The sequence below is a fragment of the Genypterus blacodes genome, unplaced genomic scaffold, assembly GCF_046128005.1.
Source record: "Genypterus blacodes isolate CSIRO-AG114 ecotype Tasmania unplaced genomic scaffold, CSIRO-AGI_Gbla_v1 ptg000026l_1, whole genome shotgun sequence".
NCBI classification, from domain to species: Eukaryota; Metazoa; Chordata; class Actinopteri; order Ophidiiformes; family Ophidiidae; genus Genypterus; species Genypterus blacodes.
In genome coordinates, this window is record NW_027466839.1 from 1,898,843 (window position 1) to 1,921,860 (window position 23,018).

General features: G+C 43.3%; 1 protein-coding gene and 1 long non-coding RNA gene across 4 annotated transcripts in view; one reads left to right on the plus strand and one right to left on the minus strand.

Moving 5' to 3' along the window:
• The window catches only part of LOC142992991 (calcium-activated potassium channel subunit alpha-1a-like), a 73,498-nt gene extending 51,844 nt beyond the window's left edge, over window positions 1-21,654 (plus strand). The window contains exons 19-29 of one of the 2 annotated variants that reach the window (XM_076143575.1): window positions 5,793-5,889; window positions 10,662-10,785; window positions 11,084-11,308; window positions 12,042-12,234; window positions 13,340-13,453; window positions 14,147-14,239; window positions 15,617-15,747; window positions 17,989-18,183; window positions 18,308-18,426; window positions 18,509-18,733; window positions 21,541-21,654. In XM_076143575.1, the coding sequence (XP_075999690.1) occupies window positions 5,793-5,889; window positions 10,662-10,785; window positions 11,084-11,308; window positions 12,042-12,234; window positions 13,340-13,453; window positions 14,147-14,239; window positions 15,617-15,747; window positions 17,989-18,183; window positions 18,308-18,426; window positions 18,509-18,733; window positions 21,541-21,562 (1,538 nt within the window). In that variant the 3' untranslated portion in view covers window positions 21,563-21,654. The remainder of the gene's footprint in view (window positions 1-5,792; window positions 5,890-10,661; window positions 10,786-11,083; window positions 11,309-12,041; window positions 12,235-13,339; window positions 13,454-14,146; window positions 14,240-15,616; window positions 15,748-17,988; window positions 18,184-18,307; window positions 18,427-18,508; window positions 18,734-21,540) is intronic. The other variant, XM_076143574.1, reaches the window with a different exon arrangement.
• Window positions 9,812-21,736, minus strand: LOC142992993 (uncharacterized). 2 transcript variants are annotated; one of them, XR_012961093.1, is made up of 4 exons: window positions 21,657-21,736; window positions 18,015-18,222; window positions 15,482-15,745; window positions 9,812-10,250 (listed from the first exon to the last, which is right to left on the minus strand). It is a non-coding gene; the product is annotated as an uncharacterized LOC142992993 (long non-coding RNA). The 2 variants fall into 2 exon arrangements; XR_012961092.1 differs by lacking the exon at window positions 9,812-10,250 and having other exon boundaries at window positions 15,245-15,745.
• Window positions 21,737-23,018: the final 1,282 nt, after the last annotated feature.

Genomic DNA, 23,018 nt, shown 5'->3' on the forward strand with positions numbered 1-23,018 from the left:
CTGTAGCCAAGACGTCCACCTACAAGGCGGCGAGGCTGGCATGTTGTTTTGATTGCAGCCACTCAGAGCGCGACTGCTCTTGCATGCCAGTTAATGTGCATTGTAACACGGACTCCCCTCGGCGTGACATCCCACTCTCTGCTGTCTCTGTTAATGAATGCTCAGCCACTTTACGTGCCTGTAAGTTGCTCTTCGGCGTGTGTGCGTGCGTGTGTGTGTGTGTGTGTGTGTGTGTGTGCGCGCGCAACGTGCACCATGTACACGTGCACTAGTTCTTTCAGCTTGTCTGCTGTCTGCTGTAGCTCTCACAGCTGTGTTGTCACTGTCTTGGATATCTAATGTGGCTTCAGCGTCTTTTTGATTTTAGTAAGCTGGTGTTCTTTCCTTGTGTTGCTACTTCTACTAGAGGCCACTGTTAGTTGTTTAGCATGCTAGGCATTTATGTATGTTTTCTGTTTTTGCAAATCCTGCACTGAACAATGGTGATACACACTTACAGAAGTCCTGAACTTCCACCTTAGCGTCCCTGAAATCAATCTCTACACTGTGGTTTCAGTGGACATCCAACATTGAATCCAGACAGTTGGATGAAACTGAAAGTCTTGAAATAATCGTCTTTTGACCCGAGTCTATGAATGATGTCATGTTGTCACTGGAGAGGGTAACTGCATCTTTTGAAGATGAACTAATCATCACATGTTTCACAACCGTGCCCCACAGATGTGGCTGAGCAGAATTGCCTCGTCAATATGGGTTTTGTAGAGAAATCTGATACTCTTTAGAGTTCCTCGTGGGTATTGTCTATGAACATCACTACACATTGAGGTTAATATAATAGTTTGATGGGTGTCATTGGTTAAAACTCACTTCTAGGCTCCCATTCGTTTTGCGTGGAGCAGATCTCTGCTGCAGAGGGATTTCAACTTCACATTTCTGATTGAAGTGCTGGTTGAATAGAAATGATCGAATAGGCTCTGACTGAACTAGATTCCACTGAGGTGACCCGAGCTGAATTGAGCTGCGTATGAATTCTCAACTAAAGTGTGCTTCCTCTTTAAGGCCAGAGGGCATTGAATTGAACTGATGTATTACACACGGCATGGAGAATGTGACTGATTTTACAAAGTTGTTCCAATTTGCTGGAATACATTGTGGGCTGTCATAAATTTTCGCTGAATGTCTCTTGATCAAAGGCAGTTCGGTGTACAGTTGAATTTCTCTGGGCGCTTCGGCCCCTCGTCATGTCTTGCAGGCTTTGGAGCCGCGAGGGTCGCCCCGGCCAGCCAAACCAGAGCAGAGCTCCTGAGTTGCTGTCGACACGGTGGGGGTCACAGACAGAGCAAAGCCTTATACGGCCTGACATGGAAATTATGTTTGCATTTTCATTTTTGGAGTGCTACTGGTTGTCATGAAACGCGGCGTGACAGTTTCTAACCACCAGGCAGCCGCGCGCCCTCCCACCCCCCCCGCCCCTCTCCTCTCTTTGGTTGCGGGACAGATGCTTGCCTGTTAGTCCTGTGACTCTGCTCGCGCCCTCCGATTGCAGGCGACAGATGCCAGGACCAGCAAAGGTCCCTGTTTGAACATCGCTGTCACTGTCCTGCCTTAAGCTCAATGCACGACCTTTATTGTAAGCAAGAGGATGAAAAAAAGGTACTAATGAGCCTGTGAGACTCACGGGTCCTAAAACCCACTCTCAGAACATTCCATCCATGCAGGTTGTCAGTGAAGAGGAATGCAGAATCCTCTATTTTGGGGAATATGACGACATCTTCAAGACCATGCATTCAGCATAGTGTACAAGAAGCTATGGAAACCTCCATACTAAATGTTGCGTGTGTGCTTTTCTGTGTTGAATATTCCGCAGTTGTTTCCTTTTGAACCTCGATTTGTTTTGAGGCAAAGCACAGCAACATTGTGACATACTTGGAGTTGGTCTAGAGTGCTTTTTCAGATTCTTCGATCAGATATTTGCTGATTTTCTAATTCAAAATCTCACTAGTTTCCTGTTGTGCAATGTTTTTTTCAAGACAAAGACTCATATTGTCTCTGTCTGACACATTCTAGTCAGTTGCAACCCTTTTCCAGGTAATTCATCTACAATTGAACAGCTTTCTCCCTGTGAATCACATTCCTCACACTTTTATTTTCCAGCGCTTTGTTCTTTATTTTGAAGGTGCCATTGCTTTTGTTTAAATGCCTTAAACAGCAACGCCTCTGCGCCTGCAGGCTTTCTACCTTTTTCAGCCTTCAATTCGCAGCCATTGTTTATAATTTGCTTTCCTTCCCCACCTCCTCTTCCCCCTGTAACCTCTCATCTGTCTCTGCATTTTCTCAGCTAAAAATAGCTATAACGGATATATCAAATCAAGTAAGTCTGATTCCATCCTGTTTGATCCATCGCCTCTAACTCTTCACCTGTGTGTTCTCCATTATCATTATACTTGAACATTCTCCCATCATCCATTTTCACAGTTTGCCCCTCTTTAGTCAATGATTCAGTCGATCATCACCCATCATTATTATATTTTACATATAAGAACGCTTAGAAAATAGTCTTGGAGTGGTTTGTGCTGGATATTAATTTCCTTTAAGCAGCAGATGGTGCTAATGCTTTAGTTTAGGCGTGGCTGAATTAACTTGGTGTAAACATACAGCTTCAAACCACAGTAAATGTATGCTTCAATTTATAAAAATAGCGGAGATCAGATTAAAAGAGATGTCCAACAAATCCAAGAAAATGTAAAGTTTAAAAGATGCTTTCATGTCCTCTCAGCTTCTATTGAGCCAACAGAGGAGTGTGTGAACCTGGTGGGCCAACGTTCACTGGTATAGGGTGCAAATCTGTGTGTTTGTCCCGGAGAGGTGCTGTTCCTGTTTGACACAGGGCAGATGAATAGTGGAGGTCTGGAGCAGGAGCGTAATCTGCTGGACAGCTGACTCTTGAAATGATCGTCTATAATTTCCGCTTTAAGCTCCTGGACATTTTTACCGAGACGCTTTTCTCTGCCCCTTTGTCCACATTATGATTCAATGTTAAGACATCACTGGTACATCTCAGATCCTGATGGGACACTCGGTAAAACTACAAAGAGCTGCTAATGTTTGCTCATTTACAACGTCACCTCCTTGTTCTTTAAGTATAACAACGGTGATGAAACACCTGAAAGCATATTTATTAATTCATGTTTATTATGAATAGCAAAGTAAATGTCAAATCCAACATTCCATCGGAGGCTTTTTAAGCCAAGTGGCTAAGTGGTGTTTAATAGGAATGAGGTTTTTTAATTATTCAGCTATTAGCATTATTGTGCCACAAAGCATTACCCACAATACCAGTGATTATGCTTTTATTATGATGTCACAATATGTTTTATTAACACCCATTACCAAAGCAAAGGTCAGTTTGAATCAATCTAACAACTAATCCAGTGCAGCTGCTGATCTGATTCCTTAATTCCTTCCTTTATTTAGCAGTAAAGGACGATGGCCCCGTAATCAACTCATCGCTGTATCAATACAAGACAGCTAAAGTCAGCCACAGCTCAGCCATGGAGGTCCTCACGGGGCCCCGTAGTGGACTAACTACCCTGTCAGTCCCCTTGGTAAACAACCGCAAGGGGAGTCTGCTGCCCCCCAGTTACCCCTCGGCCCTGAGGCAGAGCTTCATGGGCCACAGGGATCCGGTCCAAACAGAGCTGTTGGACGACGCCAAGCGACTGCAGCGGGCACGTAGCCTCCCGTTAAAATACAGATATCACCCCGGCCTCTCCAGTAACGCAAACCACAGGCAGTGTAAGGGTCTCCCTCTGTCCCCCCGGCCCTAACTAGGCTCTAGATGGGTGTGTACCACTAGCATCTGTAACTCAAAGGTTGTTTTTGCATATGTTTGATCTTAATCAAATCCTTGGAATGCATAGAACAACCGCATTGTTCCATATGCTAGCTGTACACAGATAAACGCATGCTAGCTAACCCCTTTCACCAAATTTCTGTTGTGAGCTTCCAAACAATGGTGTCATGGTTACCCAAAGTCTCACCCTTACCTACTTCTTAAACTTTAAAAGCCAAAGGACCCAGTTGATTTTCCAAAATGCAGCTGCAGTTGTTCAGAGCTAATGGTGACGCACAGGGTAGAAGTACTTTCATAGCGAACACACAATGTCTCTGTTTAAATATGATAGTTTATCCATTTAGGAACTGGCGTCAGCAGTAATCCAGCATTCTTAACTGACCTTCTTAAGATAGTGCTGGCCCTCTTACTCTGAGTTAAAGGATCCTCATAAAGCTAGCTTTAGCTTTGAACTCACTAAAGCTTCATTTTGGTCAAATAAAGGCCATTTTGGGACTTTTAGCCTCACGCTTACACTACACGACAAGCAATAGGAAGCCTCACAAACTAAATTTGCTTGATTGGAATTTACAATGCCATCTAGAGTCCCTTTGGGGTTACTCCCTCACAGTGTTTGGCAGGCCTGTACTCACACACCACAACAACCAACCATGTTCTTGCGAGGCTGGAGTGGTTGCATGTGTAGCATTCCTCACTAATGACCCAGTGTGTGCAGCTGTCAGCTGTGAAACATTAAATATTGAACAGGCCGAGCGAGATGTGAAGGCCCAGTGTGTTGGAGCTTCCCTCTACACTGGAAGCCCACGTAGTTTGACATTTTCCATTATAGTGTCACACTCAGACATGCTAGCAGTGCTTGAAATTGTGTTTTCATCTCCAGAGGAAGATGATCTTCAAGATGTTATTAATTTTAATGGAAGCTCCTTTAGTTTCTTTGTGCAAATACTCCTGCTGGAGCCTGTGTTGACAGTGAGAGCCATCATTTAAAGTGCATTTTTCATTGTACAACAGCATGACCTCTAACAAGCTATTCCCACCGTAAAAGATGGCTGTTAAAATGCGATTAGTGGAAACGCTTCTCGCCGCTTGTGTTTATTTTACCCGTGCCTGGCACAGAGCGATTTTCCAGAACACTGATATTCGCTTGTGAAAATATTTGCCTGATTATTTTCACTCCAGGCTAAAAACTTGTAATTCATTTTCTCCAGTATGAGGAGCTAGATGCAGTCTTGTGTAGCGGTAAAGACAATGTCCGAGGGGCATCTCAGCCGTACATAAATCACACCGGCACAAGGGCCTACCTAATTATATGAGCCAGGGCCGTCACTCCCAAGATGAAGACAGAGCCCACAATCCAGTCAGTGTTCAATACTAGCACAAAGGAACCTTATTTCTAATGTTGTATGCTTGATTGATTGATTAATAGGTTATTGCCTTCATTAAATGAGAGTGTGAGCGATTAGCACGGCCAGTAAATGAGGGTGGAATTGATCAAATGTGCACTAACAAGGTGTGGAGGAATGAAAGTAATTCCTAATGCACATGTGAAATGCATTCAGCGTGTACATTTATTTATCTAATGTGTGTATTGGAATGATTCTGTCTTGGTGAACATAACGGATTAGATCTTGGTAGTTGATAAAATAGCTGGCATGATGGTTGATGATGGCACTATTGCATGTTTGCATCTTCATATACAATCATGCAAGTGATGTGCTCCTGTCTCCCATAGTCGTCACGTACACATTGGCCTGTTTGTTTTCATTCCATGTTGTGCACACACACAACCTCACCTTCTACTCTGTCTCTCTTGAATTCACTGACCTCCATTGAAGTTGTGCTGTGCTCAAAGTGATTTGATGATTTGTCTGTGTGTGTGTGTTTGCTTGCGTGTGCATGTGTCTGATTCACAGTCTTATACCGTTGCCTCTTCTTGCAGTTGAAGTGGACCAACAATTGGCACTGTCGCCTAAAAAAAGCAAGCAAAGGAACGGAGGCATGAGGAATTCTCCCAACACCTCACCCAAGATAATGAGGTAAGACATCACTGATGAGCTTTCTGCCGTACGTCTGCTCCTTTAGCTGTTAAACACAGCTGTTTCTTTCTAATCTGCAAAACACACCCTGAAAGAACAAGCTCTGTCAGGATGTTTATATCGGAGGTGCACTGCTCCTGTTTTCAGGGAAAAACAAGTGAGCGAAAGGTTTCCACTGACAGCCACTGAGCTCCGTAGCTTTTAAACCGGCCTGGCACTAATGACAGCACCAACCAGTCAGAGAGGCTCCAAAGGATGGATAGCCCAAGGCTATTCATCTATTGTCGGATCCCTCTGAGCTCTTTTCATCACGTAAGGCCACATATCATATGTATCATCGCAATCAAAAGTGAATTCAAATGCTGCCTTGCTTTTATCTTGTCCCATAAAATGAAAGAGCCCTTTATTGATTTTGACTGGAGATAATGCTGTTATTCAACGCGAGGCCATTAAAGGTAGGGTAGTAATAATAGTCATTGTCATTAAGTGCCATGTTAAAGGGAAGCCAAGACAACAGGGACATCCTGCAGCTTAAGGTATACAAAGTGCAATTGTGCAGCTAGAACGGAATTAAAACAGACTAATGACTTTATTGTGCCACTGCTAATGCAGCTGCTGTTCACTTGGCATTTGGATATTAAATCCATATATATCCTGAATAGTTTGTAATAAGAAACTGTGTTGTTGCTGTTAATTACATTGAGATTGAGGTACTTGTTGATTATTTCATTGAGGTGCTCCTGTCTTATTCCAGTGTACTGTATTTAGGGAGACTTTTTAATCTACTGGTTTCATTTGACTTCAACTTCAAAGAGATACAATATTGCTGTTGTCGGTAAAACCTTGTATCTCACTTTGTTTGTTTCAGCATTTTTCACATTATCACATTATATCTCGAATAAGCTGTAGTGTAGGTGAGCATGTGATCCCTCAAAGTGTGAACAAACACATGCCTCCAATCTCTGTGAGTTCAGATTGAAGTAATGGACAATTTGGACTGAAATGCAGGTCCTTTTAATGCAAGTGATGTTTTCTGTCATGGTATCAGTGTATTTACTTTTGTAAAGGGTTTGAATGTTCTTCCACAACATATCCATGTAACAAAGGCTTTATCCTGGTGGAACAAAGTGCTCATACTGTATATCTACACACAAGGAAGCCATCGCAGTACAAAGAAATGATTTATACACATAATTTAGCGCTTTCCTTTGATGTGTGGCCTGTGTTTATTCAGGGCGTTTGCCCTTGTTTGATTCAGTTCAAAGTGATGACAGAGTTGAATGGCTGCAGGTGATTTCCTGACTCATGGGTGCAAAATCAGGCTTTTTCATGTCATAGCCATCAGCTAAATATCAATCCACCGAATCAATCCTGCTATTTGCCATGCTAATGTACTGTCTGATGCAGGTGGAGGTGTTTTTCATACGGTCTGAGCGGCGAGTTTGCTGCCTACACACTGCGGTAGCCTAAGGGATACTTCATTGCTACAAGCGCAGAAAAAAAAACCATCTGGGTGTTTACTATATCAAATGTGTTTTTACAGGACCTGCGGCCTCCAGGCCTTTGTAAATAAGTAATGATCAGCAGAGTGGCTGTGGGTTCTGAAGAGCAAGCCTTTGTCAGTTTGTATGATGAGAGGGATTTTCATAGACTGCCTGTTACTTTTGGTGGTACTGGTGGAGGATGTAGCACTTACATCACTTGGTTAATAAAAAGGAGATATATGACTGTAAATAACAACTCAATTGCTAGTAAAAATCACGTTCCAGTCTCAACATAGTGCTGGCAGTTAATGTACTCACGTGTTAACGTAAAAAGTACACTGTCAGGTGAAAACTTTGTATCTCCAGTTAAAGGAATTCCATGGTTTTATACCCGTTGAAGGAGGAAAAACGGAAGGGAAGGAATAAGAAATGGTGGAGAGGAAGGAAGAAAGTTATAAAGGAAAGTAGTGAGGGTGGGTGGGTTTGGGGAAATTCAAACTCTCGGTCACATTCTCAAAAAACGTCATAGTAACCACGGACCAATTTGGACATTTTAGAAAAAAGCCCATATCTTGGACGAGGAAAGAACTAGACTGATAGAATTCAAACACAGCTAAGAACCTCAGATTTGTACAAGAGTGAATGTACTTGGTTATTTTCCAGCTCTGGTGTTCCAGTAAAGCCCAGTTTTAGTGCAGCTAGGAAAAGGAATAGAAAATCTCCATAATAAACACGTCGATCTCGTACAGTATGTTTGTGTCAGCTGTCGTTACGCCCCTCTGAAGACACCTGGCCTGATATTCTGCTGTCCTGATGTGTGAAATCCTGTCAGATGTGTCATCTTACAACCAACGCAGTGAATTATACCGCTTATCACTTTGAATGTTAAGAAGTGCGCTTACAGAAGTGACACTTGCACGCCTGTGTGCTGTGCGTCGTGTAATGAACAGGAGATGAAAGCAATCAGCTGTGCAAGTGAAACTGTTTCATCAGCAAAGGTAGAAGTCCTGTTTTCAACCTCAGAATTTGACATCGCTTCTGCGGGCTTCCTTGATGACACATGTCATTGTGGAAAGTTCCAATGCGTTTGGTCACATTGGACCACACCGTGACACACACACACATCATGTCGGCTTCAGCTGCGTCAAGGCAATTGGCAGTGTGGGATAGTGACAGGCCGTCAGGGTTGACAGTGAGCGATGGCTATCCTGGCAGAGCTCTGCCTCACAGTCATCTCCACAAGGACAAACCGAAGTGACAGCAGCTCCACCAACCGAACGCCAGAACGTTCCACTTCTGATGAAATATTTAGCACAGGTGTAAAACCACTTAATGCTTTCAATCTTATTACCTCAATTCAGGTTTTAAGCAGGCGTCCACTTTTGCACTCCATGCCTTGATTCTGATTGGCCCGTGGTGCCTTTGTGTACACGGTTTAGCACGCAAGGATTTAGTTTCCAAGCAAAGAGACAGAAAGTTAATGTTCTTTGCATAGTCAAGTGTTTTTCCCTGTCTCTCTTTGCCTGCCTTATTTGGTCAATTTCACCCATTTTAACATTAAACATAAAAACAAAACCTAACTAACCTGAAGACAGTTACTCACAATTGAAGGACTGTGTTTGTCCTTTTGTGGATAAGAACACGCAAGTACAGAATTTACTGAAGATGTATGTGCTCTTCCAAATTTGAATCGCATTGACAGATCGCAGTGTGAGGAGTAGAAGGGGATAGAAAAGACATTAACTTCTCAAACTGCTCTCAGTCTTGAAAGGACTTCCAGGTCTTGCCTGGGGGTTAAAGCCCACAGGCGGGTGTTTTTTTGGCTTCATTCTCTCGGAGCCTGAGGGATGTTTGATTCAGCCGACACTTTCATGCATACTTAACATGTTATTCAGGTACTGCTCTTTTCAAGTAAAGATGGATTAAACAGATGCTCCTCTTGCGGAGGAAAGACGAGAAAGTATTGTAAAGGCTTTGGACAGAGACAGGAGTCTGCTCTCTGTGTTTTTGTGAACTCTGATCTGAATCTGACAAAGTCAATCTGTTGCAAAGAGAAACGTATTAAATGCAACATTAAATATCACATCTGCACCATGTTTAGTACAAGAATACACCATTGGTAACATTCTTTTAGTCCTTCAAAAGGCTGATATTTCCATTATGATCATTTTACATGTGCTAGAAAAAGACCCTCTGTAATTACCTTTTGTACAATTTATTTTTCCACAGAATTTTGCCTTTTACACTGAAAACTGCTCTGTAAAAGAAAATAAGATTCAAAAAGATATTTTTTCTAAATTAAAAAAAAAATATCTCATTAAACTTCTTATTGGGATTTAGAATTTCATTTTGCTTTCAACAAAATAGGTGAAAGAAACGAGAATCAATGAGGTGAAAGGCAGTACCTGATTCACACACACTTAGTAATGTGAGCACAATTGAAAGATAAAACTATTCCATATGATTTAGTTTGTATATTGTTTTTGTGAAGTGATGTCACTCCTGATGAGGAAGATGAAACCACAGGTCGTGCTGCTGGTCAGTGTTTAGTAGGTTTAAGCTCAGTGCTGCTGCGAAAGTGAAGTGAAATCAGTTTGTGTTTCCTGTGATGCTCTGATGAAACATTAATGGGCTTCACTTTGGAAAGCAAATACGATTGGGCAAATTGTTGAAATATTAAAAGTGTGGTCTGTTAAAGCTTTTACCACGCTGCTCGGTGCTTCAAGAGCTGTATGCAGTAGGGGGGCGTAATTGCCTCGCCGTGCTCATGCCAGTCAGCGCAGTGTGTCGCTGCCATCTCCTTCCGCCTGGCTGCCGCCGCCGATGTCACTCTGCCGGGTGACATGGCAGCTTGGCTGGCATTTCTGCAGATGGCCTCTGACAGGAATAAGCAAAGGAAGAAAGCAACTTTTTCAGTATGAGTGATCTGTTTGTAGACCATAGACATTCTGATGCTCTGCTGATGAAAGTATTTAAAGATGAAAAGGGGATTTATTTTCCTCCTTAGAGAGCTGAGAAATCCTGCAGTACAGTTAGTGCCGTTACTATTACTGTAGATAGGCATGACATCATAGGAATTACAAGTTATTTTGTATTTGGCATCTACTTGAGGTTGTTGACGTTCTATTCAGTGGCAAAAGTAGTCAGGGCATTGAATTAGAAATAGCAATAAAACCATTTACTCTCAATATTCAGATAAAACAAAGCAATTCATTTAACCCACAGTGATGATGATGATGATGATATTCAAAGCCTTCTCTATCCCTCCTCATCTTTGTGTTTGATTAGACACGACCCTCTGCTCATCCCGGGGAATGAACAGATGGAGAGCATGGACGAGAACGTAAAGAAATACGACTCTACGGGGATGTTTCACTGGTGCCCGTCCAAAGACATCGAGAAGGTCATCTTGGTGGGTAAAGCTCGCTCACTCCCTACACATCATTTGTCCCCGGTGACAGATGTGTCATGTCACAAAGCGCCATCAGAGGTTGACAGGGCACTTAAACACCCCGTAATGAGGTGTTTGACATGTCATTTGCTATACGGAGCCCTGTGCATAGAACATTTCTTGTACTAATACATATGCCACTTTTCAAATTGCGGCGATGTGCTGCATGATATATTTTGCAGAGTAACCGAGAGAGGGGAAATTGACCAGAAAACACACCAACAGTCGTCTCCTTTGTTCTCTTTTCCACCTCTCCCAGACTCGGAGTGAGGCAGCCATGACGGTGCTGAGCGGTCACGTGGTCACGTGCATATTTGGAGATGCGAAATCGGCACTGATTGGTCTCCGGAACTTTGTCATGCCGCTGAGAGCGAGCAACTTTCACTACCATGAGCTGAAGCACATTGTGTTCGTGGGCTCCCTCGAATATTTGAAGAGGGAGTGGGAAACTCTTCACAACTTCCCTAAAGTCTCCATTCTTCCCGTAAGTACTCGCAAACACCAATCACATTTCAGTATGTTCTATACATGCACACTATAAAAATGCAGCTATTATAAATCTAAAAATCTATAAATGGATGGAATTAACTTTATAAATGATCTATTTCTCAGTAAGTCATGCTGGTTCATGTTGATTAATTATGGTCTGTAAATGTACTGTACTCTACGGGGTCCTGTAGCTGCAAATACACTTAGAGTAACAGAATCTTGAGAGAATATTATATTTAATACCCGCAAATAAGCCGCTACTTACTGTAAATATGTCCCTGACTGACGAGAATTGAAATAATCCAATTTTACTTTAATACTGAACACAGGTTAAATCAGTTTTTATAAATATATATAAAAGATAACAATAATAAGAAAGGATTTTGCTTCCAATGGTATTTTTTAAATCTGATTTTCAACTGAATTTGTTTGGATGGTTTAATTGTATTAATTCATTTGACCGATTTGTCAATTAAATTAAATACATTTTACCAAGATTGTATTTCCTGAAGAACAATCAAATTTCTGTTTAAATTTTTTACAATTTTATCCTTCAAAGTAAAGTAAAGACAACTTGAAATGGTTTTAAAATAGAAAACTTAAAAGATAATGAGCCCTGTGAAAATAAAGGTTCAGGGGTGAGAAACTGAAGTTGCCAGTTGTTGCTTTATTTATGTGCAGAATTGTGCAGGTGAGGTGACAAAGTTTGCTCCCCTCTCTTCCCAAAGGGCACACCGCTGAGTCGGGCAGATCTGAGGGCTGTCAACATCAACCTGTGCGACATGTGCGTCATCCTGTCAGCCAATCAGAACAATATTGACGACGCATCACTGCAGGACAAAGAGTGCATCTTGGCGTCGCTCAACATCAAATCCATGCTGTTTGACGACAGCATCGGGCTCTTGCAGGCTAATTCCCAAGGTAAGGAGCGCCCGATCATAGTTCAGTGCACTGCCTGGAAGGGACAGCACCCTGGCACAAAGGACCTCCCTCCCACTGGGTGCTGCCTGGGTGACCTGCTGTCACTGCGTTTGACAGTAAACCCCAGTGACTCTTCCTCAGGTTACTGTAACAACAGCTTCCCTCTCTCATGTAAATGGTGGCAACAAGGCACGAAGCCTGGCTACTTACAGTGATGGAAGAAGTTTTGAGATTTTTGAATTAAGTGAAGTGCCAATATCACATTGGAAAACCCTGCGGCTTTCCTGGCACCAGTTAACCACCAGTTAACCTAATTGTTTTGGCTTTGTGCACCAATTGTTTCCAATGTGCCAAGATGAAGGAGTAAAGGAAAACAGCAAAGGCAATGTACAGTAGGTGCTTTTGTCATTCAAAACTAACACGTAATTCCAGAGATACCCAGTTACTTACCATCGCCACTTCCTGTCACCCAGATTGTCACAACAACATTAATGCGTAAAATTGATGAATATTGCATGATGCAGCGTGTATAAAGACGGCCCTCGTTGGCTTTGAGTGCTTTTAGAAACCTCTTGACCCGTGGAAAGAAAGGGGACTCTGCCAATTTCATTATTCCTCTAATACATGTATGACCCTGCGTTTGCCTGAGTCAGCAAGAAGTGATGGATGTCAAAACATGGCCTATGTATAATACATACAGCATCACTGATTTAATGTGCTTACTTGTCAGTCTGAGGAAAGCAACCAATGTCAAGTCAATTTGAATTCCATCTTGCGTCACTTATTTTTCTGTTTCATGGCACCATACCGTACACTATGTGTGTGTGTGTGTGTGTAAAAGGTTTTCTGTCTGCACACACGTACAAACTAAGGGAAACAAAATGAGCGGTAAGTCACATCTATTATATATAACCTAATATTGGACCTTGTCAAGAATACGGTAACATCACACTCAGCAACTTTATGCCTCCCTGACAGCTGGAAAATGGATAAAACAGCCAAACACATTTGTTCTGCTGATGTGCCCGTTTGTAGCGTCTGATGAAATACTGAATATTGCATCAACTGATATTTCTTTACGTTGTGTGTGTGTGTGTTCCTGCAGGCTTCACGCCACCGGGAATGGACAGATCTTCCCCCGAAAACAGTCCGGTCCACGGATTAGTGAGGCAGACGTCGGTCACGACTGGGGCAAATATTCCGATCATAACAGAGCTCGGTATGTCACGTTCCGTAACGATACTATTTTTGGAGCAAATACTGTAAACACTTATCTGAACAACATGCTACATTTGCACCACAGGTCTTGATGCCTAATTCCGATTTTCCTTTCATTTAAAAATCATTGTTCAATTTGCCCACAATGCTGTTAAGATAGTTCACAAATAAACTCAATCTAAATAGGCGCCAACAGTTTTCAAGCCTCATAATTAGATTGAAATCAGCATAAATCAAACATTACATTACTGAACTGAAGAAGCCTATTAACCTATTCATTCTGCACGTGTGTTTATATATGTTTTGCCTGGATCACAGTGCATACAAAAATCTGAGCATAACATACTGAATCCTATTTTAGGAGAGAAGAAGAATTAGAGCACCTGATGCAGTTTGGGGCGTGGGCGACCACTATAATGGCTGCTGTCACTCATGAGCGGACAATAGACAGATATCCTTTCTATATCAGAAGTATTTCCACATGAATCTGGCTCAAAATTGATCCAATTCCACGTATTTATTCAATCACGATATGCACCGCATGCGAGTGAGAATTGGGTCACTTGGTACCTGGTGTGTAAATGGAGCATTAGTGGCTGTCAATGTTTAATTGCCAGTGCTAAAAGTCTAGTATTTGATGTTCTCTGCTTCCTGACATGCTTCAGTAACTGTTTTTCCCTCAACACTTGTCTAGCGCCATTAGCAAAACCAGGCAAAAAACTGCCTGTGATTTCATTCAGTCAGGATAAAAGCAGTGGGACCAGCATACAAATGATAACAGAGCTGGGTAAGAAGTGCCTCTGTCCTGTAACTGCTGCTGCTGCTGCTGCTGCCTCCACATCAGCTTCCTTTTGATTTCTCTCTCTCTCGCTGCAGAAGCGGCTCGGCCCATTCCCATGGCATCACTTTGAGCACATTTTGCCCTTGGTTCTGGTTGAAATTGCCTGTCTTGTTTTCGCCCTTTATCTTGAAGCTACATTTTTCCCTTTTATTTTCCTGAGAATTGCAAAGGCCTTTGATCCCTCAGAAGTCCTCGTGGCTGTTTTCACAGCATCTTCTGTCAGATCATATTCTCTGGCCAGCGCTCTCTTTCATCTCAGCCCCGTCAATATGGCTGGCATTTATTTTTTGCCGTGTGTCCTCACACGAGTCGCAGTTGTAAATTTGACATCATTACGCTCCTCCAGCTCTTGCATGTGTTTTTGTACTCAAAGATATCTTCAAGGATGTTCTGGGGCAATGAGATACTTTCATTTGGTTTGACATACAAGTACAAGTAATTGGAAGTTCTGTCTCGGATTTACAAGACAAACAATGGCAGATTGGAGTTTCTCATACTGACCTCGGGAGGGCCTATTGCTCCGAGCCGAGGCCCGGAGGTTTGACAATATGCATGGTGGCATGAGAGTGCATGAATTGCCTGGATATGGAGTGTGGCAGAGGCAACAAAGCCTGACACAAACGCAAGACCGATTGTCTTTCATTGTCTCAAAAACAACAATTTGTAAGTGATTAAGGAATATTTGTTGAACCATAGAGTGACTTCACACACTGTCCATATCTGCAGCTGCTGACTGTTGTGCACAATAGAGCCCCACTGATACATCCACAGACCAATCGCAGACTCAGACAGATGTAGTATCAGCCTTTTTCAGTTAACTGTGACTCTTAAGAATAACATTCATATGCAACTCATTTACAAAGCAATTTTAATGGTAAACATATTACAATTGGCCAAAACATACACTACCAAGGATTTCTCAACATATTTAGCTTTGAATGTATCTGTAAAATGACAACAGCTTTGTTTCTGTGTAATATCCAATTGTGCTATGCTGGCAATGTTACAAAAGTTCACGTCCGAACAAGGACCCTTGAAGTTGAACGGAAGGATGTCCTTGTTCACACACGAATCACCTTAAAGTTATGAAGTGTTTGTTTAATTATAGATGATGTAACCCTTTAGCAATGTTGATGTATCTGTCGAGCTCTAGTGTACAACCACTGTATTGGGCTTTTTGTTCCTCACCTGAATCCAGTGTTTGCCTGATGTTTTGCTTCAGCACACAATCCATGCTTTTCTCTTCACACACACACCATGCTGTGAGATCTGGTTTGGCCGTACAGGATTTAAAGAAGTAACGCCACTCGTTTACCCCCACAGTGAATGACTCCAATGTTCAGTTCCTGGACCAGGATGACGACGATGACCCAGACACGGAGCTGTACCTCACTCAGCCTTTCGCCTGTGGGACGGCGTTTGCAGTCAGTGTGCTGGATTCCTTAATGAGCGCTGTAAGACAAACCAAAGCTTTTTTCCTACAAGTACAGTATTTTCTATTTCATTACAAACCTGTTTAACTAAAAGATGATTTCCATGTTTGTGGGGTCTGCTAGTAATGATGTGAGTTTTTTGTACATAATCAGCATATAATATTGATCCCAATGTAAATTAGCAACATTTGTATATACAAAGTAGTATATTTGATTCAGGTTTGGACCTTTGAGTGGATTAAGGAATGGATTTAGATTCAATATAATGCCACCAAACCCCTTGAATAGATCCTGCGTGTTGGTATCAGGACATTACATTACATTACGGTCATTTAGCAGACGCTTTTATCCAAAGCGACTTCCAATAAGTGCGTTCAACAAAGGTAGATACAAGAACTTCAGGTCACAAGAAATCGTAAGTGCATTTCCTTCCTAAACCAACAGCTAAGAGCATAACTAGAGCTAGAGTACAAGTGCAATAAGTTAGGTACTATGATGAATGAGAAAAAACAAAAGGACAGATTAGAAATGAAAGATTAGAAAACAAGAGCAGCAGAAGAGCTAGGACAGAGTAGGTGATGTCCTAAGAGGGAGGATCCGGGTAGTGTTTCTCGAAGAGATGGGTCTTCAGCCTGCGGCGAAAGATGGGCAGCGACTCTGCTGTCCTGACATCAGTCGGGAGAGCATTCCACCACTGTGGTGCCAGAACAGAGAAAAGCCGTGACTTGACCGTAGCCTGGAGGTATGAAGGAGCTGTTCCTTTCACTGCCCTGTAGGCTAGCACCGGAGTTTTAAACTGGATGCGAGCAGCTACGGGGAGCCAGTGTAGCGAACGGAGAAGGCAAGTTGTGTGGGAGAACTTGGGAAGGTTGAACACCAGACGAGCAGCAGCAGCTTTCTGGACGAGCTCCAGCAAGGAGGGAGTTGCCAGTAGTCCAGGCGGGAGATGACAAGAGCCTGGATCAGCACCTGCGCTGCCTTGAGTCATCTACGGCGATGGCCAGGTGTCGGTGCGGGCAGCCCTTCCCCGGGAGAAACACCATCTCAGTCTTGTCCAGGTTGAGCTTCAGGTGGTGCTTCGACATCCACCCCGAGATGTCTGCCAGGCAAGCAGCGACTTGGGCGTCAGAAGGAGTGCATAGCAGTGGCCGGAGAAGTTATGGGAGTGGATAACGGAACCAAGAGATGTTGTGTAGAGGGAGAAAAGAAGAGGGCCCAAGACTGAACCTCTCAGTGTTACCTGGTAGGAGCGACCGGTCAGGTAGGACGTGAACATGGAGAGCGCAGAGCCAGAGACACCCATTCCCTCGAGGGTAGAGAGAAGGATCTTGGTGGTTCACAGTGTCGAATGCTGCCGACAGGTGATCCTAGTCTCTGTAAGAGAGCATGGTTAGTAGAAGATATACAGCGCAGTACATGACTAGGGGCCCCTGGAAGAAGCCGGCCCTCGGAAGAAGTCGCGCTTGGAAAAAGTCGCCTTTGTTCGCCTAGCCTTCGTTTGCCTGGCGCTTGAAAGCTGGCGCTTTCGGAATGAAAGTTTACTAAAGACTGCTTCACTAATTGCCAATTGCAAATTGTCTGCTAGGAGTGCAGGCCCCTCCCACAGATTTAACGGGGTACTTAAGGGTCACCTGGGCGAAACTCGTTACAATCAAAGACCAACAATAGCCTAATGATTGAAGTGCTACTGCTAAGCAATCAAAGTACAGCAACCTGGTAAGCAAGTAGATGTACTTAGCCAAATCAAGATGTACCCAGTAGTTCAGACACCCACAAAAGTTAAACACACACTGACAGATCAGAGTTCAAAATCGCGGTCCAAAAATGTAGGTAGTCTGTGCTAAAACAATACATGACAAGACTGGAACTTGTAGTGGGTATGATGGCTTCATTTGTCTGCCTTTCAGCGTGACTGAGGTTAGAACAAAGCTGCCTTCAGTGAGCTCGGTGAAGACAAAGGTAATGCTACCTAATGGACAGGCCTCATCCATCATCTTAGTCAATAGCGCTGTCAGCAGCCGAGGGAGATGTCACGGTGCTGCGCGAGCAGGGGGGACAAAAGGCCACACATTCGCCCTGCCTTCATCATATCAACTAAACAACAACTGCTAGTAATTCAAAAAGGGAACAAAGTCAGCGAGGAAATCCAGGAGATTAAACTGCACGCCATGGAGCAAATTGTATTCCCATCTTTGTGTCCGAAACATTAAAAGGTCAGGACTCCAGGCAAGCTTAACGAACCCTCCGCTTTCCTTCCTTCAGACATACTTCAACGACAATATCCTCACCTTGATCCGGACGCTGGTAACAGGAGGGGCCACGCCTGAGCTGGAGGGGCTGCTGGCAGAGGAGAACGCCCTGCGGGGAGGATACAGCACGCCGCAGACCCTGGCCAACAGGGACAGGTGTCGCGTGGCACAGCTGGCATTGTACGACGGGCCCTTTGCCGACCTCGGGGTAAGTGACTCGTCCTGTCGCTCAGAGGTTCGGCCACATCTGTGAAGAAGGCAGAATCATCGTAACATATTGGCTGCTAAAGAAACGGACTGTGTGTGACGTTCTCTTTGTGTCATCGTGTCAGGATGGCGGCTGTTACGGCGACCTGTTTTGTAAAGCGCTGAAAACCTACAACATGCTGTGCTTTGGCATCTATCGGTTACGGGACGCACATATAAGCATGCAAAGCCAGTGTACCAAGCGGTGAGTCCACTGTCCACACGCGGCCTCCCATTCACTCAAAAGCACCGGTAACAAACACTAACCCAATAATCTCTCCCTGCAGGTACGTCATCACTAATCCGCCGTACGCGTTCGAGCTGGTGCCCTCCGACCTGATTTTCTGCCTGATGCAGTTTGACCACAACGCTGGCCAGTCTCGCACCAGCCTCTCCCACTCCTCGCACTCGTCTCATTCCTCCAGCAAAAAGAGCTCCTCCGTCCACTCCATCACCACCACCACCAACCGCACCAACCGCACCAAGAGCAGGGACCCGCGAGACAAACAAAAGTAAAGTCGCCCTCTAACACCACGTGTGTTGTGCTACCGTGTCTTCTTCCTGATTTGTCAAATGTAATACCATTGCTACTTTCGAGATGTACTGGGTTGCGGTTGAACCCACAAATCAGCAGTCGGTTCCCGTTTACTGCAATGTCACATTATCAGAGGCAGCGCACAAATATTACTCTTCTTTTACATGACATTACATAACGGTCATTTAGCAGACGCTTTTATCCCAAGCGACTTCCAATAAGTGCGTTCAACAAAGGTAGATGAAAGAACTTTAGGTCACAAGAAATCGTAAGCGCATTTCCTTCCAAAACCAACAGCCAAGAGCATAACTAGAGCTAGAGTACAAGTGCAATAAGTTAGGTACCATGATGAATGAGAAAAAAGGACAGATGTTAGAAAACAAGTGCATCAGAAGAGCTAGGACAGAGTAGGTGATGTCCTAAGAGGGCGGAGATGGGTTTTCAGCCTGCCCGGAGGCAGCAGAGCAAAGTGGTCGGCCGGGGGTGTAGGGCTTGACCGTAGCCTGGAGGTACGAAGGAGCTGGCGCTTTCAGAATGAAAGTTTCATAAAGACTGCTTCGCTACTTGCAAATTGTCTGATAGGAGTGCAGGCCCCTCCCACAGATTTAACGGGGTACTTAAGGGTCACCTGGGCGAAACTGGTTACAATCGGAGACAGTATCAACGACAATAGCCCAACGATGAAAGCGCTACTGCTAAGCAATCAAAGTACAGCAAAACGCAACCTGGTAAGCGAGTAGATGTACTCGGCCAAATCAAGATGAAACCAGTAGTTCAGACACCCGCAAAACTTCAACACACACTAGAACTCATTTCAAATGCGAGCACATCTTGTTGCATTCTGCTACACTTGGCAGCTGTGTCCTTTGTACCTTGCGAGTTTCATTTGTTGCCGTTTAATCAATCATTTCGCCCCGAGCTGCCAGCCTCACTCTGTTGTTTCCGCAGTCAGAAAAGCAGATAAGAAACCCTGTGGCAAATCAAAATCACACATAACATAATCCGTAAGAAATAGATTTTTAGGAAGAAATTCTGTTTGGTGTTAGCTAAGTAGCATGCTAAGACCAGGCCCACTGCTAAGCAACGGCTTAAATTAAGCAACGTGTACGTATGTCTGGTAGATTTAGTGAGTGGTGGAATCCATATTATTTACCGCAGTAAACAGGCGCCACAGAGCATAAACCACCCCAGATCATCGACCTTGTGTGATGGCAACCCTTTCTCTTTGAAGCGTTTCTTATAAAACTTTCTGTTCCCGCCGAGGGAAATTGATGCAGCGGCTTATTAAATTGCTGGCAATTCATCCCCCCCCTTTGGCAGCGTTCACGGACGTGCGCTTTTATCACCACGACTAAGAGTCTCGGCAACACATATTCCAGTAAACTGCATGTCGCAGTAATAAAAATTGAAGCAAACAAATCAGATGAGTGAGGAAAGACCTGGAGAGTGGCATTGAACCATTGAGGTGCGTTCACACAAATAACAGAACGGCTGCACAGGTCAGAGTGTAGTAAGATGATGAGCGTCTACACAAGTAGCAGTTCTGAAAAGAACTGAAAACACACAAAAAAATACAAACCCACGTTTGCCAAATGTGACTTGACTTAAACAATCCTGTACTGCTGTACATCTGATTTGAGCCGACACATCTATTTCACATAAAGCATTTCAACAACTAATAAATACATCAGCACAGTCAAACACAAACAATTGAATTCCTTGCGTTAGCTTTGGATTCCTGATTTTGTTCCAATTTACTGTATGTTTGCATTTGAAAGCTCTTGCCATAAAGGTTTACTCTACGCCTTGTCTAACTTCGTGCCCTCTTAAATGTTATTTTCTAATGTAATGAAGTCCACAAACGTTATTAATTACTACATCTTGCAGTATGGTAAATGTGAATTAAACACATACAGACGATTGCGTGAACTAGAGCACATCTTATCTGCCGTTAACAACTGTGTGAACATTATCGTGAACAAACTCTTTCTACAAAACGGACAATTGAAAAAGTGCCACCTCCTGCTGAAACATCCACTGTATAGAGTTTACACACGTTGTTAGTAACTGCTACAGTAAAAAAGCATGAATAAGAACAATTTTTGGGTGGCCAGGTTGTGACCACATATAGCCTACTCCAATATAACTTGTTTTGTCTTGTCAATTCTCCAGCAAGATCCTCCAGTGGGCAGAAGATTGACTTCTAACTGCAGAGAATTTGGGATCAATGTCCTTCTGATAACAACACATTATATTCACATATGAATTACACGTATATGTCATCTTTTACTTACTTGTATTTACTGTATATGCAGACCTAGAAAGTGAACAGATCTTCACAATCTGGCAACCCAAAAGTTGTTGTTGTTCTCGCCTTATTGCCTACACTGTCAATAGGGCTCATTATTTTGAGTTCGTGTTCATTGTTTATCTATTATAGGGGGAAAGTAGAGGAGTCCAGGTGGAAATCTGATTTTTAGCTTTGCCTGCATTTTCTCTTCAAGTGTCTCTTTACTTTGTACACCAGATTTTCTCACACCAGTAGATGACCGCATTATTCTTAAAAACAGATGGTAAACATATACAACTACCGTAATCAAGTATGCATAAGAAACTGGTACCCTTAAAACTAACTTGTTATGCTTCCCAAAGCTCTGTGTGGCATTAAAATAGAGTAATTACCCCGGAAACTATTAGATGTACGAAAACGATTATTCCTCAGCAATTGGCGTCCATCGAGCATTAACTCCCCCCCCCCTCTGTGCCTTTGGCTCTTCTCTACAGGAAAGACGTGGTTTACAGATGAGCCAGAGAATTACCCGCCTGAGGACCACATACAGATCAAGCCTGTGAATAGTCTCGCTGTCAACAATCTCCATCCACACAAACCCACCACATACCTGATTCCTCCCTGGAAGACCGGTGCTGACCTCCCGATCCACGCCGGGAAAACCCCGACAGGACTCGCCGCGGAAGGGTCAGACCTGAGTTTAGGATCGACAAAAAAGTGATATTGTTAGACGAGACAAACACCATTGCTTTTCTTGTTTACGTGTAAAGCTGTTTTTCACATCAGTAAACCTATATTATGAGCAGATTCTGAATCATATGAAGCATACACACCGACAATCATAGTCAAATATCACATCTATTAGTTTGCACATAAGCTTTAGTGACGATCAGACAGAAACACTGGATCAAGTTAGAGACTTTTTTTTAGCTGCCGATCAACATTTCCTTCACTCGGTGTTGCAGAGTTCTTCTGTGCTATATGTAACAACGTGTATTTTACATCCAGCTGCACTCCCACCCGCGATGGCATCAGCGATTCCTTTGCCATTTGGAGCTAATTCACAACATTTGTGACAGTTAAGATGGCCAGGGTCCACGTTTCAATGACATCTGGCTCCAGCCTTATCTTTCTCCATATATTTTTGTCTTATCTTTGCCTTTATAAACGGTGTATTGTAATGATTTTAATGTTACCGTTTGGTTGAAATGTCCAAATCTTAAGAAATCCTCACAAGTACGGCGTTTAAAGTTCCCCCTGTCAAGTTTTGACCACTAGTGGCGCTGTAGAGCAACGTTTCATTCGCAGAGGGTGCTAGCTAATATGTTAGCCACAGATTTTTGACATTCTTAGGCTCTTCAGTCGCTGCATGTCAAATGTCTTCGAGTAAATCAATTAAACAGAAGGGACAAGACCATTTGTATCCAAACAAATGGTTTGGAAACAAAAGGTTTAGCCAGGCTACAATTTCCTGGCATTAATGTGCAAGGAAAAGGACGAGAAAACATGTAGGTTTCAAACATGAGGTAACGTGTTTTCAATACGTTTGTTCACTTTTAAGCGTAAAATGTAAACCAAAGTGTTTACAAGAAAACTTCACGGGGGGAACCTATAAACATCTGTGAAGTACATCGATCTCACGACTTCATTGTGTTTTTTGTGAATAGCCAAATATGATGGAGCTGTTTTCATGGCCACGTTATGATGGTACAAAAAAAAAAGAAATCCCAATACAGTGTTGGTTTTATTAATCTACTCCATACCGCAAAGTCAAATCCCATGGTAGCCGACCATCTGATAACCCTGTAAGTGAGCTGAATGTGAAAGCCACATATCGCATAAAGTGGGCATCTTTAAGTCCTCCTTTGGCTGCAAGCGCTGCCTGACGCGCTGCCTCTGTCGGAGGCCGCCAAGTGCTCCTACATCCTCCATGAATCCTAATGCCGTAAGCTGACGTGATGTAACTCCAAAA